At 36.2% G+C, this 17,398-nt stretch overlaps 1 protein-coding gene across 1 annotated transcript in view; it reads right to left on the bottom strand.

The window, feature by feature from the left end:
• LOC143640667 (putative N-acetylated-alpha-linked acidic dipeptidase) overlaps positions 1-15,187 on the bottom strand; it is a 357,153-nt gene extending 341,966 nt beyond the window's left edge. Inside the window, 5 exon segments of the mRNA XM_077108330.1 lie at positions 3,341-3,438; positions 4,346-4,368; positions 5,117-5,356; positions 6,857-7,033; positions 15,101-15,187. Coding sequence (XP_076964445.1) covers positions 3,341-3,438; positions 4,346-4,368; positions 5,117-5,356; positions 6,857-7,033; positions 15,101-15,187 — 625 coding nt within the window.
• Positions 15,188-17,398: the final 2,211 nt, after the last annotated feature.

Raw genomic sequence — 17,398 nt, 5'->3', positions numbered from 1 at the left:
TTCAAAATCGCTCTTCCATCCTGGGTTCCAAAATCAGTCCCGCTTGGGCATATGGCTACATTCACATCCTTAATCTTATCGTTATGTTTCTAGTTATCAAATGCGATCACGAAAGGGATGTCCAGGATCTACAAGTTTGCATAAAAATCTCCAGATGCAAGCAAGACTTATAAGGTTGCCAATTTCAGTAAACTCTGAAGGCTGGCCCTATGTATGACATAAGACTTCAGCTTCTTCTGAGAAATCTTCTGAAGGTGGAATGACTTTGTTATCCCAGTAGTGCCAGATTCCATCCACTGTGAGGTGTGCCAGCAAATCCATTTCCTCCTTAACATAACACATAGCATTTTCAGTTTAACCCTCCAAACACGTTTCTGGTCATCACCCTCTTGCTCCACATTTGAATAACCTGAGCCTCCTTCCTCTAGGTGGTCCTCTTGGAACAGCAGCTCAGATTCCACTTCAGTCTTACCCGTGCTTCTATTTTTACCTCTATTCTCGAGTATGGGACATAACAGTCACCTGGCAGAGAGGTGGAGGGCACCACAGGGGACAGGAGAAACCAAAGGTGAGGTGTGGTTGCCTTCTCCTTTGGAACAAAACGCAACCACTTTGAACTGGCACGTATTTCTTCATTGAATGTGGATTTCTAAGAAAGTGAACAGACGTGCTTAGTTGAGGAGGGCTCAGGGATCTGACTGACTGCCAAAACAAAAATCTGCATCCCATCTTCAACATTTCTCAGTCATCTGCAATTCTGTCTCAGTGGGTCTACTCATGGTGCTGGGCCACCCACCTGGGAAACCCTTTTTCATCTTGCATACCACCAAGGTTGTATAACTGTTGAACCAACAGCACATCTCAGGAAGGAGCCTTTAAACCCATGGCCCTTTCAGGGACTTTCAGATCCAGCCCATAGAATATTATGAATCTGGAAATCACCTATTACTTGACTTTTATTAAAATTATATATTAGTATTTTCTTCCCTTGTTATCTGCATTTTGGGAAGCATTTTTAATGCTATACTGCTATTTCTTGATATAACTTTTATTGGTTAATTAATCCACTCTTTCACTCCATTTGTATCACATATTACCTTCTAAGAATTGCATTTTGGATAATAAGAATATGGTAGTACTACCCTTCTGATCTTGGAATTTAGAGTCTAGGGGCAATAAGTAAATATCAATTTGATGAGCATTTGAACAGGTTTGATTAAAAAAAATGTACATTAAACACATAGTTTGCATTATTGATGAACCTTGAAAGTTTTATACTAAGTGAGAGAAGATACAAAAACAACACATATCCATTTTCATGAACTTTCTGAAATACACAAATCCAGAAAAACCTAAACATTTAAGAGAATTCCAGGTAGTGAGAAGTGGGAATGAATGGAAAGCTAATGATAATAGGTATTGAAATTTTTTTGAAGGGTCTGAAAAATAACCTCAAATCATATTATGGTGGTTTCAAAACACTTTATTAAAATAAAATTTAATGAACAAATTTATAAATTCAATGTGCTTATAATAATTTATGGCCAGAAAATGATTATACTTCCTTAAGTTAAAACAGACCCCCAGACATCAAGTGTAGGTATGTAACATAACATGAGAAACTCCCAAGAACACAGTTTCTTCAGACTTGGGCATTCACCAATGAATTATCATAGTTTTTTGAATTTTCTCAGTTTTTTCTTTCATTTTCAAAAACTTGTCTTTTTTTTCTTTTCTCATTACTGTGGATGAACACAGAGACTCACACAAGTTAAGAAAGTGCTCTACTACTGGCCTTCAACTCTCCTTTGAACCCCATTTTTATCTCTCTTTTAAATGTCCATTCTGTCCTCAAAACTTGTGGTCCTCCTGTCACAGCTTCCTGTGTAGCAAGGATTAAGGGCATGTGAAACCATGCCTAGGAAAACCTCAATTTTATGGAGAACCAAAGACAAAAATTGGAATTAGAGGGGATGTGAAGGAGGAAGAAAAGGAACTGTAAATGAGGGAATCTCGGCAAACATTATAAAAGCTGAGTTTCATTTTCATAATCAAGAAATACTCCAACTCGACCTGCAGGCCTTTGCAAATAATGAATTAAGGATGGGGAATTGGTGGAGAGAATACAGTGATTATTCTTCTTCGAGGAAAATAAGACAAAACTTTTCTGACCTTCAAAACTGTCACTTGTAAAATCTTTACACACACCTATAATCCAGTTGGAGGTGTTCCCCACATCCACCTCCCAAGTGTTTACCAGAGTTAAAGGCCTCAACACCCCATATAACACAACTCTCCAGTGTTTGGGGATTCCCAGTTGCACCATCAACTCCAAATATCCTATTTCTAACTTCATCAGGAAGACTCATATAAGTGATTGGCCCATCTTTGAATAAGTCCATTGTGTACTGCAAAAAAAAAAAAAAAAAAAATTCAGATCAGTAAATGGTGTCTGCATGCCTTGGGCAAAGGTTATCTACCTAATCAATCTTTATTGACTACTCCTTAAAGAAACTCTAGAGAGTAGAGAGATTTCAAACTCAATCATGTATGAAGAATAGTTCCTATGCCCTCAGTAGCACCCAGAAATCTTTAAATTATCTTGGCAATCAAAAGAAAACTAAAGGTATTCTGTGCTGTATGAAGGGTGATTTAATATCTAATTTTGGATGGTTTGTTTCAGAAAAAAAAACCCAAGAGTCCTTTTTTCTTTACTAGAAATCTCTTCTTGAGTTGTTTTTAATACCATTAATAAGTAGACATCACTTTGCTATGATTGTGCCTGCTTCATTATCACACATCAAATAATTTGAGGGAAAGCAACCATCTGTACCCTTTACTGAAAAGAATCTCTGACTTATATTATCTACTGCGACCATACATTCAATTAAAATTGATCCATTTATGAGAAATTTAGTCATTTTTTGGTTCATTAAAAACTTACATTTTATAAATAGAAATTATTATTTGCTCATTGCACATCATAAATGCACTTGGAATATATAATAGATTGAAAACCAAAAATATCATATTTAAATCTTTAAAATTAGAATAAAATGAAATAGCACAAAATATTGATGGCTGCTCTGAGAAATAAGCATTGCATTGCTTAATAGCCACAAAACACCAATAATATTCCTTCTCTTGTACTGTCTGTATCAGAAATCAAATATGTGTCTGCACTATAAGTTAACCAATGTGGTCTTGATAATTGTATTATGACTAGACAGGAAAAGAAGATATAAATGTTTTCATTTCAAAAAAATTAAAAATGGAAACCATCTTTTTTGAGGAACCTACTAAAATAATTGAACTTGACTGCCAGAGGGCCCACTCCTACCTCGGAACTTGTTCAGCATATCCAAGATTCCAGTGGTGTGTAATGAAGAGAGCTCTGGGTTCACTGGCTGGAGCTTCTGCAACTCCAGCAACTTGATTCTGTAAAGAATGACATCAGTTACACTTTCAAACCAAAGATCAAACACAAAATCATTACAAAATTACCACTTTTAATCCAAGATATTGTAGAAATTGCCCATGTTGGTAAATTAGGTATACATTTTATTCAACACACTTGGGATTGTATAGTACTTTTTTTTTCTAAATCAGATGTACTAATATCCAGTCTTTATTTTTCTCAAACACTATCAAACTTAAAAAAAAATGATTGTCATCCCCTCCCTGTATTTCTGAATCAACCTTGGGAAATGCAAAGATCCTGGATATCTTACAGAAAGCAGATTGTTCAACCTTTGGGACTTTGGTTGGTGACAGAGGTCACCAATGATACAGTCATTGGTTTATAGATGGGAAAGTTCCTTGAGCCAGCAACTTTGATCATCTCTGCCCATGGAGGGAATCTAGTACAGCCTGGTAGCACTGATTCTGAGGGTTCTCAGGCAGCCCTTCCCCTCTGAAAAAGGGCTTTGCCATGATGAAACAGGATCTGGTCATTGTTACTTATGGTAATGAAGCCCTCCTCTTTTTCCCATCCTAGGGAGAATTATTCTTTCCTATCTTGTTTATATTCTACCTCACTAGAATTAGATTCTTTTGTGTGATACCTTATGAAAATCTCCTTAGTCAGGTTTATGGGGACTGGGCTGGAGTCCATAGAAGGAATGGGTGCAACAAAACCCAGAACACCAAATCATTCTTAGGTATAGTTGAATTCAGCCATAAAAGGACATTTTTGAGACCAAGGAACATATTAGCTCAGAGCTTCTTTTCAAACAAAATATTAAATATCTACAGACAAAGATGTTAATAACTGAAAACAAAAATTTATCTTCTTCAAGATAAAAACAAGTTTCTCATAAACCAGAGATTAATACATAAAACTCACCTTTCAAATATGTCCCCTAAGTCCTAAAAGAAAAAAAGAAAGAGATAATATTAATAAAGTGAACACAGTTCTTCTGCATTCTCTCTGGTACTTTGTTGCCTGTGTGTGTGTGTGTGTGTGTGTGTGTATGAGTGTATGAGTGTATGAGTGTTTGTGTGTGTGTATAACATTTTTTTCTCTGAGAAATCACATTAGACTATGTTAATACCAAAGCTGAAACTAAATGTGAAAGTCAGCCTTGGTGTGAACTGAGAAGGATGGAGCTTACAAAGGATCTGTGCACTGATGCAACAGGACCTAGTTTCCAGTGTCACTCGACTCCTGTCTTAGTTCCCAAAACAGATTTGACCATCTCTGAAAATTAAAACTAAACAGTGACCTATTTGGAAAATAGTGCATTGTAATTGATTTAAAAACTCTGTACATCTTGTCTAAGAGAGGGGCAAAGCCTCAGCTGCTTTTGGGCAGGAGAACAGAGTGTGATAATGGAGTTGGGAAATATAAACTGAATATTTCCTCAACAAAATTAACCTTCCTATGATCACTGAGTTTTGAATAATTTGCTGTGGGTATCATAGTCTTAATGATACAAGAATTTTGTCTTGTTTACCTTCTAAATGACTTACAGTCTCTCAAGATTAACAGAATATACAGAGACAAGTGATTGGACAACGATGGGTGTAAAGGATCTCCTGTCACTCAGCTCAGCACAGTGGGGTCTGCAGACAACATTGCCCAGACAAGAATTCCTCTCTCTCAGGAAGAACCCACCTTGGTCACCTGGAGCAACTCCATGTCAGATTTGTGGCACAACTCAGTCAGCTCTCTGTACATTTCCTTCAGCTTTTCTCTGTGTTGGGCCATTCTGATTGCACTGTCTCTGAGTTGCTGTAAAATTTCCTGTGCTTCTCTTTCTAGTGTCTCCAGTTGAAATCTCTCCTCTTCAAGGAGAAACCGTTGCATCATTTGACATTGAACTTTGATCATGTTCCTCCTTAAAACTACATAGTCCTGCAGATATATTCATTAAAAAAAGATTACATTCAAAAGAAAATGTAAAACTTCAAACATTATAGTCTTAGCATCAAGCAAGTACTTCATATACTTTCCACCTGATGCCTGCAAAGTGTCTTAAATATTTACTAGTACTGTCTACTGGACTTTCTGCTTCTTGTCTCTCTCCTGATTAAATCAAGACCTCTGCAGGATCCCAGCCTACCTCCCTATGTCGCCACTTCAGTGTTCTTAATGAATTATTTCTTCTTTACCTCAATCTTCTCTTTTATTTTTGTTCCTTTGTCTGATTCTTCTACATATTTTAAAATATTTTCATACACACTGTTTTGTGAATTTAAATACTACTCCACTTTGCCCATAACTGAAAATCTATTTCTCTTCGACTCTAGAACTAAGACTGCCTTATTCTCAGTGTCTGGGAAGATTTATCCAAATCTCCAAAGTTGTACAAGAAAAAACAGTCATGCCTCATTCACTCTTTATACTAATATTCTTCACACTAGCTTGTGTTGGTCACTACATTTTTAATATTATTAGATGTCACTGCCTTGTCTGAGAGAAAAACACTATCCTTCAATATTAGCTCCAATTCAGCTGAGAGCATCATTTGAATCTGCATAAAAATAAAACTTTTTCAAACTTACCACAAAGGACTCAGATTTTCTAATTTCTTTATTTAGATTATCTTGCATCTCCTGAGTCTTTTGCCATAAAGGATCCATTTTCTTTACAATTTTCTCCTGCAAAATTACCATAGGCTTTAGTGATTGGGAAGACAGTCTTTTGGTTTCATCTTTTGTGTGCTAGAATAAAGCAGTTTTGGGGAGAACAGTAATCTTGAGTTTTAAAGAGTCAATTTTTACAAAATAGTCAAAATTAATTTTACTATTGGGTAAAGTAGAAGAAAAAATAAGATTTTTAAGAGTCCATAAATGATACAATCCATTTGATGAGAAAGCAGTTTTTATATAGTCTCACTATAAAAGGGTTTAGGCTTCAGTAACAGAAGTTCATGTTCCTAGTGCTAGCCATCTGCTGTACTGATGCCAAATTTCACACATTTGGACAATATATTTACTTTTTAATTTGTTTTTCAGTACTGGATACTGAAGAAAAATTTTCACACATAGTGGTCAATAATTTACCTCTGCACTATATTCCAGCGCTTTAAAAAAAGAAAAGAAGCAGAGTGTCTTGCTAAGCTGCCCAAGTTGGCTGCAAACTTAGCATCCTCCTGCCTCAGTTTGCTGAAGAGCTAAAATTATTGGCATAGCCACCATGCCCTGTTTTTTGGACAATATTTCTAGAGGAAATTCCCTTCATGAGCATTCAACTTGTTTATGATTTTAGTGTCAAATTGATCAGCATTTATACAGCACATTTTCACGGAAACATCACCACCTCTACCATCTTCAGGCTTATCTGCCTCATTATCACGAGTCTTCATCCTTCTCTTTGATCTGGACCCTACAGGTTCTAGGTTACATCACTCACCCTGTTCTCCTCCGCCACACAAGCTTCTGGGCTGTAGCTGTGAACCGCGTGTTCAGGTGATTCAGAGCAGCGTGCAGACAGCAGGCTCTTGTCCACCTCGCAGAAGAGCCCCTTTGTCTCCCCAGTTCTCCTGCAGAGCGGTGCCCAGAGTTGCTGTCTGAGCGAGGTCTTGCCTGTCTGGCGAGAGAGGCCAGCTTCTTGACAACAGTGTTAGTCCTGTAGTCTGTCTTCTCAACTATTTCTCTACACTAAGAGCAGCACCTGGGTGTTTGGGCTTCATCCCAGCAGAAGTAGAGGCAGGGTTGGTATAAGGTGTGTCCACAGTCAATGGTGACAGGTTCTAAGAAGTAATTCATGCAAGTGGAGCATGTGAGTGCACTCTGGAAGTCTTGCAAGGCATGAGAATCCATGTTTCTGAAACCAAAAATATAGAGGGTGGATCGAGAGGAAAGAGGGAGAGAAGAGAGTGTTATCCTTCTGTCTTGATGAGAAAATTACAATTATAAAAGGGCTTTGGTCACTGTTTTTTCAGTTGAGTCATGCATAATCTTTCTATTAACCTCCTGCAATGCAAATATAGATATAAAAAAAATATCGACAAGTTGAGTTTCTTCTATAACACAAATGACAAAATGAAATGAGCATGATCTAGATTTAAAAAAAAAACAATTTTCTCATTAATTTGGGCAAGTTTAATACTGGGACAAAGAAAGTTTAGGATGATTTCGGACTTACTTACATTAGGTGTTTGCTCTGGATACCCATGTAAAATCCATCTCTCTCTCTCTCTCTCTCTCTCGCTCTCGCTCTCGCTCTCTCTCTGATTCAATGACTATAGTAAATGTAAAGACAGTCTTTATGACATATGTCTACACTTTCCACCTCTCAACTCATAAATGAATTTTTCTAAAGACAAATAAAATTAAGTTTAATTCATTTGAAGATTGCTTGACTTAATCACCGTTGGCTTCAACTTACAATTCCTGAAACTACAAACAGGTGAATTTATGCTTCTAACCATAATTAAACAATATATTTCAAAAAAGAAAATGAAAGTGGGGTGTATCAATGCACCTCTTATCCAGCTATTTTGGAGGCTGAGGCAGGAGGATTAAAAGTGTGAGGCCAACCTCAGCAATTTATTGACATACTGTCTCAGAATAAAAAATAAAGGGTTGCAAATGTAAGTCAGTTGTAGAGCAACCCTATGTTCAATCCTTATTATCAATAAGAAATGAATTAAGTTTTAAATAGAAAATTAGAATATAAATTCTGGGGATGCAAACAGTGGGAGGGCACTTGCCCAGCATTTGTAATGTTCTGAGTTTTAGCCCAAGGACTGAATAGGAAATTAAAAAGAAAATTTCTATTACTTCTCATTAAAGAAAATAATATTTCTCAGAATCAGTTCTGAACATCAGAGTGCCTTCATATTTTCAGATGATGGGTGTGCATGCTATAGTAATAATCAGCAATAATTCATCCATTGTTATTTAAATAAAATCAACAGGAAACCCCAATGCAGTGGCACATGCCAACTATTCCAGCTAATGGGGAGACTGAGGCAAAGGGACACTGAGTCCAAGGCCAGCCTGGGCACCTTAGTGAGGCCATTTCAAAATGAGTTGTAACACAGTGGTAGATTAGCCCTGAGTTCAATCCCCAATACCAAAAAAAAAAAAAAAAAATGGTGACAGTGAGAGAGAGAGCATTAATTAACAATGGTAACCATGGTGTATTCCTCCCCAGAGACTACCCTTCAGTTTAGAGATGCGTTGATGATCAATTCATCTTAATTTCTAGTTTTTTATCTAGTGATCAAACTTCCCACTTGAAAACCTCTACAAGTCTGTTGCATCTACTGGGATAATTTTCAAATCTAGTTTTCAAACTGAAGGTTTTAAAGGGACAGCAAATAGGACTTTCACATCAAGGGTTTTACAATCAAATCTGTACCTTAAAATTATAAGCCAACCATGGTAGCACAGAACATTAATCCCAGTGGCTCTGGAGCCTGAGGCCAGAGGATGGAGTGTTCAAAGCCTGCCTCAGCAAAACCGAGGCACAAAGCAACTCAATAGGACCCTGTCTCTAAAAAAAAAAAAAATACAAAATATGACTGGTGACATGGCACAATGAATGAGTGCCTCTGAATGCAATACTTGGTACTCGCTAAAATAAATCTAAATAGATGTGCATAATACTATTACATGAATAAAATATGTTGAACATTTTAAGCATTTTATGGGTTCTAAATTGATAAAACTGCAAAAATATTTCATTTCAGACCTGGAAAATCTAATAAAACACAAAGTAATAGAATAAAAATTACTCAGATCACTTTACAGAAACAAATATTTTTAAAAAGGTATACACACACACACACACACACACACACACACATACATACATGTATGTATATCAGGAAAAACAAAGTAGGTTTTTTTTTTTTTTACTTGGACAAACCCAATTATGTTGAAAAGTAAATTCAAACAATTTTTAGAAAAGAAAGTAAACTGAAAAGCCTTTCTTCTAAGTATCCAACTCACCAGAGTCGACTCTTAGAAAATTCATGTCTGGAAGTGAGGAAATTTTGTCAGTAACACTACGTCTCCAAAGCTCAGCAGCTGTAAATTTGTGCCGGGGTCCAGCCCCAGCGGGGTCCAGGGAGTCCTGAAGGAGGAGTGGCGTCGGCGAAATGATGTGACAGGAGTCGTTCCGTTTGAGCAATCTCCAGAGAGAGAGCTAAAGCAGCTTTCTCTGGGTCCCCTTTTTATTACAATTTTTCTCATCATTATAGATTCACAATACGTCATTGATTGCATAATTTAAAACTTTGCCAACACATGACATTTCCTTAACCATGATTGAGAGCACACCGATCTACATTCTTCCAGGATATGACCCCCAGCCATACAATTATCAAAGTACAGAATCATCAATAAAACATGTCACCAATTTACATCCTTCAGATTTTCCCAAGATTTACTATTTTTCCCAAGATATGTTATTTCCTTATTAACTAATGCCAAACTACGTAACCAGATTCTAAGTCTCCTAATCAATCATTAACCTAAAGTACACTTGTACTTTATTTTTAAACTAAAATTCCCATCTAAAAAAGTCCCTTTAAATCTTATATTTAAAATATCTTAAAGTTTATGAATCATCCTTAAAACATATCAGAAACCTATACAACTAAAGACTTAAGAATTTCTAAACTTAAGAATCTAAATAAAATAATATTTTTAACATTATTCTAAAACTGTGTCTTATAAACCTATTTTAATTGATTCCTAAATTTATTCTCATAAAACTGGTTGAGCTGCTTTCTCAAAGAGTTTCTTTGTTTCTCAGTCAAGGTACACTAGTTCTCAAAGAATTTGTTTCTCAGTCAAGGTGCACTAGTTCTCAAAGAGTTTGTTTTTTAGAGGATGATGTTGTCCGTTATTAGGTTTGTCCACAATGTACTAAGATAGAAGAATAGCCTTTTACTTTGTCCTTGATATGCTGAGGGGTGGGTAGAATGGCCTCCAAGGCATGAACTACCTGTTCTGTTCTAGCCATCTGAAATTTAATTTGTTTGGCATTTAACATACTCATGCCTCCTGTGAGAAACATAAGCATGAAAATGCAAAGTCCCAATTACATAAAAAAGGGTCTCATGGTTTCGGTTACCCACCAACCAGCGTGGCTTTGCCAGCATTCATCCTCACTGTGACCCTGTCAAGACAGTGGGAGAGCGGCTTTGCCAACACTTTTTCTCACTGTGACCCTGTCAAGACAGTGAGTGGGGGATCGCCTCCACCAAATTTGGGCTGCTCCTTAGAGGAACCTTAGAGAAAAAAACATTCTCCAGAGAAGTGCCCTACTTAAATACCTGAGACTCACCTAAGACCACACCCACTATAGGTTACCTCTTCTAAAAGTGCTGGATCGCACTATGAGATCACAGTGATTGGCTTTATATAATAGAGTAAACAACTTTGATGAGATTTAGGGTCAGACACACAAAGTTCACATGACTTAGGTTTTGCAAAGAGACATTTTAAGTGAAACAATTATTTTATTAAATAATACTTTGTTTTACAACAATAACATCTCAATTAAAAAACATTGATTTATTTTTCTACTGGAGTTTAAAGTTTGAAATATCTGATTGATTTTGATTCTTGCTTTTCTGTTACTTCTTTCTTTTGTTGTTTTTTTTTTTGTTGTTGTTTCTCACTCTCTCTCTCTCTCTCTCTCTCTCTCTCTCTCTTTTTTTTTTTTTTTTTTTTTGTACTCCTTACCACTGAACCAACGGTGAAAACCATTATATGGCATGGTGGTACACACATTTGTCCTCAGCTATGGAAATGTAGTTAAGCCATAGAGTATTGTCAAAACCATTAATGAAATAAGGCTTCTCAAACCTACACTAAATTTAGGGTAAATTTTTTTCTACTCAATTAAAGAAATGTTTAGTTAACCAAAAGCAGACCTGTGGCAGAGTTAAGTTTAGGACTTTCTTTTGTTATAAACTGAGATGGAGCTTGGCAGTTTGATAAATGTAAAGTTTCAAGCTCATCCACTTTGTGTTTCTTTGGCATCTACCAAAGATCTGTTTTTTATAAAACCCAAGTGTCATAGGTAATTGCATAAAGAGAAAGATCTGCCCTAAATCTGATGGATTGAATTTTTTAAATTTTCAGATAAGAAAATGATAGGATACACACACAAACACACACACTCACACACACACACAAATGAACACAGCCATATTGTATGAAGAATGATGAAATAATAAAAATCAGCATGTTAGAAGAATAATGAGTGATTCTACTTCCAATAAAGCTTCAGAATTATTCTTCAGTGTTTTTCTTGTTCTCAAGTATTTTTCTTGTTCTCAATTATTTGATTATTTTTTGTTTGTTTAGGGTACTGGAAACTGGTCCCAGTGTTGCTTTGCCACTGGGTTGTATCTCCAGCCTGTTAAAGTTATTTATTTTGAGACAAGGTCTTAATAGGTTGCTTACAATCTCACAAAATTGCTGAGTCTGGCTTCAAACTTGCAATTCTCTGTCTCAGCCAATTGAGTTGATGGAATTAAAGGTGTGTCGCACCAAGCCAATCTCTAGTCCTCAATCTTAAGTAACATCCTGGTTTCAAGTTGCTAGAGATGGAAAATATTAATGAGAAGCTTAATTAAGTTCTTCTATACTTGATTTTCTGAGTTAATTCCAAGACATAGTTACATTACTAGGTAGTCTTGAGCTCTTTATTCTCTCCAAGCTTAATTGTTTAGATTTTCTTTTGCTTTTTTTCAAGCTTAATTTCTTTTTTGAAAAATTAATTTCTCCATAATTTTAGCACTTCAGAAAGGTGTTATGAATATTAAAAGAGCCAGGATTAATGCATTACCTGGGGCACAGTAAGCACCCTACAAAGTTTTAGCTGTCATTAAGACAGTAAAAAATCCTAAAAGACTTTAAAATCAATTATTTACAATTACAAAATTTGTTATAAAATGCATAATCAGTTTATAACAAAGAACTAGAGCAGCATTTCTTATTTGATTATGGCAAAAAGACCCCTGGAGATGGTCCTGTGAGGTATTTATGAAATGGAATCATCCTTTTATGATTATGAATCTGAATCTCCCCATACTGAGCACCTGTGGGGCAGTAAGCCTCTGTTGTCAGTGCGGATGGGCTGCTCACTCACACACTCTCCAGATGGGAAAATGAGAATCAAATAACCCAAAGGCAAACAATTGTAATCTGCTTTAACAAAGAAGGTACAGTGCTCTGGCTCTGAGTGAGGCACTTTTCTCAGGATTCGCAGTTTGTCTTGGTGGAGAATCAATAGACTTGAATGGCAGTTACTTAGTGAGCTGATTTCAAAATACTGAATTAATGCTTAACCTAGACCCACTTAACCTAGACCCTTCTTTTGTCAACACCTGTGGATGACTGAGCACTAAGCACATAGTCTTTGATTTAAGCTACAATAAAAACATTGTCTACTGGGTGTCAGGGCAGCTGTGCAATAAATCCTTCTGTTTTTCCATCTCTGATTTTTGGCTTGTTATGATATTAACTGGATTCAATTGTCAGGACCAAAAACAAATAAGCAAGTACATACATAAATGCTGTATTAGTTCAAAGAAGTGATGCATTCCCTCAAATTTCATGATTAAATTAATATCTACTGGAAATTGATCATTTAATGTTGGCTACTTTCAGTGTAATTGAAGATTTTTGTTGGTTAGTATATATGGAAAATTTAGCCATTGTCCAACATGATGAGTATATTTAATAATAATATATTCTGTGTTTGGAAAATAGTATGGCAGTGGATGTCAAGTATTTTCTTTCTTTCTTTCTTTCTTTCTTTCTTTCTTTCTTTCTTTCTTTCTTTCTTTCTGTATCATACATACATACATACCAAGGATAGAACCCAGTGGAACTTAACCACTGATCGGAATCCCCAATTTTTTAAAAAAATTACAAACAAGGAAAATCTTACTAAGCATTCTTTAGGGTCTCACTGTGTTACTGAGGCTGACTTTGAACTTGTGACTCTCTGGCCTCACCCTCTTCAGCAGCTGTGATTATAGGCCTGCACCACCATGCCTGGAGGATGTTAAGTATTTTTATTACAAAATAGCTATGTGATGAATAGGTTATGCATAGATTAATTAGATAGGTTTGGTGATTTCACAATGTGTCTGTACCTCAAAGTATCATGTTTACATGAGTGTATATGATTTTATTGGTCAAATAAAAATATAAGTTTAAATTAAAAAGTTTTCTAAAATAGATTATGTAACACTGTGCTGCATCTGATTTTTTTGAGAGAGAGAGAGAGAAAGAGAGAGAGAGAGAAAGAGAGAGAGAGAGAAAGAGAGAGAGAGAATTATGTAATATTTATTTATTTATTTATTTTTAGTTTTTGGTGGACACAACATCTTTATTTGATTTGTATGTGGTGCTGAGGATCAAACCCAGTGCAGCGCGCATGTCAGGCGAGTGCGCTACCACTTGATCCACATCCCCAGACCTGCATTTGCTTTTTGTATTGCTCAAGTAGCCTTTAATTCCTGTGCTCATTTGAGTTAGAACTACAGGCACACACTATGATACCCACCCTATATGGCTCTTAAAATATTAATGTTTAAGCATGACAACCTCTGCCTATAATTCAGCTACTGTGGAAGTTGAGGCAGGAGGAATGTACAGTCCAGGCCAACTTTAGCAATTTAGCCAGGCCCTAAGTAATTTAGGAGACCCTGTCTCAAAACAAAATAGAAATAGTTCTGGGAACATGGATCAGTGGTTTGTACTCCTGGGAAAAGGAATTGTCAGAACCAAAAGTAAATAAACAAATACATATATAAATGTTGGATTAGTTCAAAGAAGTGTATCACTCTCTCAAATTACATGAGTAAGTGTTGATGTCTAATGGAAATTGAGAGTTTAATGTCAGCTGCTTTCACTATAATTGAAGTCTTTTTGTTGGTTAGTATGTATTTTATTCAGTGACTGATAAATTGGAATGCATTCTTTTATTCCTTATTTAGTAACAACATGTTCTAGGCATCAAGGACAGACCATTAAAAAAGCAGACGAATCTATGGAAACTAACTGCTTTCATGAAAGTTCAAATATCTACTTCAAGAGCAAGGCACTGAATAGATAGGGTTAGGAATAATCACTTACCTTCAATAAGGTTGAGTATTATGAAGGAAAATACTGTTACTGTGATCATAAATGCTGAAGAGTTTATCCCGACTAGTATAAGAAAAAAATCTGACTTTAGAGATAAAACATGATTAGGGTGTGGTGGGCAGGGATAATCAAGTGGGAGAAAGTGTTAAGTTCAAATGACTGAACTGAACCATTGAGTAGGGAGTGAGCTAACGAAAGAGTGGAATAAATGAAGGATATAAAGTTAGACACAGCCAGAATATTCAGAACCATGGAGGTCCCTGCAAGTCTTAATTTTGAATACATTTCACTATTGAATATGGAATTTTGAATACATTTCCTATGTCCATTGTTTCATGTATATAGAAATGACTTGTTGATATGTACACAACTTAGAAGACAATACAATCTATTTAGAGACTGAGATCCTTCAATATTTAAAGAGTTCATTCAAAGCAATGACTTAATTAAAATGGGCAAAGAATATCAAAAATTTCCAAACACATGAAAAGATGTTCCATCTGATGCATGAAAGGACTCAAAATTTTCAAACACAGAACAGAGCAGAGCAGGTAGGACAGTGTGAAGGATGAGTTCCGGAGTCGAAGTGCATGTAGAGCGCAGGCAGAAGTCGCGCCATTTTGCTGGACCCAGGATTTGATGTCCTGCATCTAAACAACTTCTATGATGCCAGTATGACTCAGCGAGCCTATCCGAGCCCGAGCGCTGTGAGCTTCAGGTGGGAGAACCCGGCAGAGCTCGCTGCAGGAAAGCCTTGCTGCTGGACTGTTCTTCTTGGTTAGAGCTGCAGAAGGAAATTTATCAAGGAGCAGCCCTAAATTAGGACCCAGTTCTGTGTGAAAATATGCAAATTATTGTCCATTGTTGGCTTCTGCCATCCACCCACCCACAACTTCTAAACAATCTTGATTTCAGGGTCTCTGAATCTAAGATTTACCACAAACAAACAAATAACATCAGAGTTTGAGAGAACATTGCCAGGTAACAAGTCCAATATTTTCCTCATTTGCGTGTAGATACCAGTAGATACCAGTGAAGAGTGTACCCATTTGGTTATAGATGGAAGTGTACCCGGGTGGTTTTAGTTGGAAGACTAAAAGGCCAGTGAAGAGTTCAAAGGAAAGTGAAACAAACCTGAACGTTTCTTCCCTCTCTGATATCAGATTTCAGATCCACCTTGGAAGGAACTTGGGTACATTTTCTCAGGAAAGGTGGTCCGTATTTCTCTGGGCTGAATTAAAAGTCAGCTTTCCAAGTTTTGAAAACTCTAAATGAAGCATCATTGTTTTCTCACAAACAATGCAAACACATATTTAGATTTTACTTTGCAATTACACAAGAACCAGAAACTATTTCATCAGGATTTTTAAAAAATACTGAAAAACAGAATAATAAAATTAAATCCTTTTACTCTCAACAACCCTACAGCAACTTTATAAATGCTTTGGGAAAATACATAGTAGGTTCTTTTATATTTCCTTCATCTTCTTTTTTTTCTCCTATAACTCAGGGGTATTTTCCCACTGAACTACATCCCAGCCCTTTGTTATTTTAAATTCAATTATTTCATTTATTGGTACGGGGAATTGAACCCAAAGATGCTTTATTTATTTATTTATTTATTTTTTAAGAGAGAGAGAGAGAGAGAGAGAGAGAGAAATAATTTTTTAATATTTATTCTTTAGTTATAAAATATTATAACTTTAGTTAGTTAAAACTTTAGTTATCGGCGGACACAACATCTTTGTATGTGGTGCTGAGGATCTAACCTGGGCCGCAGGCATGCCAGGCAAGCGCTACCGCTTGAGCCAAATCCCCAGCCCCCAGAGGTGCTTTAAAACCGAGCTACATCCCCAGCCTTGCCTGTGTGTGTAATATATATATATATTCTTATGTTTAAATTCTAACACAGAATTTAGCTTAATTTTTTTTTGATCCTCACTAACTTGCATAGGCTGGCCTCAAATTTGTGGTTCTCCTGTCTTGGCCTTTGAGTGCCTGGGATTACAGGAATATGCCACAACTCTTGCTCAGATCTGCTTAATAAATACAGATTTTCATACTTTACAGAGGAGTGGATGTTGTTAGAAAATTTGATTTACAATTGGAAATAAAGTCTTTGTGTTTGACAATTATAGATCCCTTGTGCAGCTGTGCTTTTCAAATCCAAGTTCATTTCTAGAAAGCACAGTTGTGAAACTTACCAGATCATAAATTGTATATGTGCATATTCAAATGTTGGAGAACTAAAAGATCAGGTATGAATTCCCATTCCTTCTAAAACCCTTGCATTCCCACAGCTGAATCTTAGTGTGAAGTATGCCAGGAAGGGAGGCACCCAGTTTTAAAGATCAATTTTGGTAGAGTGGCACTATGATTTTATTCTTTTGAAAACACTATTTCTAAAAATCAGTAAATAAACAAATGTTCTCACATTTTTTAAAATTGTTCTTTTCTTTTTGTAATAATGAGCAAATTACAGGTGTCCCAGTTGTGCACACATGTAATTCCACCACTTGGGACACTAAGGCAGGAGGATCTGGAGTTCAAGGCCAGCCTGAGAAACTTAGACTATATAAAAACAAATATTAATAATCATAATGTGAATTATAAATTAAGTTGCCCTAAAATGTTCCCTGTGCTAGGAATAATCTTGACTTTTCTCCCACACACTCTTAAGATGAATAAGGCAGTGCCAATCTCAATTCCTGCTCTTGCTGGAGGCTTTGGGAAGCATGATCTTGAATGGGAGGGCTGGAGAAATGTCCACTGTATGGAGGGATCAAAGATATTCTTAAATTAAAATTTTTTAAAAAAAGATACCAATAAC

Source organism: Callospermophilus lateralis, chromosome 2 (genome assembly GCF_048772815.1).
Source record: "Callospermophilus lateralis isolate mCalLat2 chromosome 2, mCalLat2.hap1, whole genome shotgun sequence".
In the NCBI taxonomy this organism is placed as follows: domain Eukaryota; kingdom Metazoa; phylum Chordata; class Mammalia; order Rodentia; family Sciuridae; genus Callospermophilus; species Callospermophilus lateralis.
Note: the sequence above shows the minus strand (reverse complement) of the source record. Positions and strands in the feature narration are given on the sequence as shown.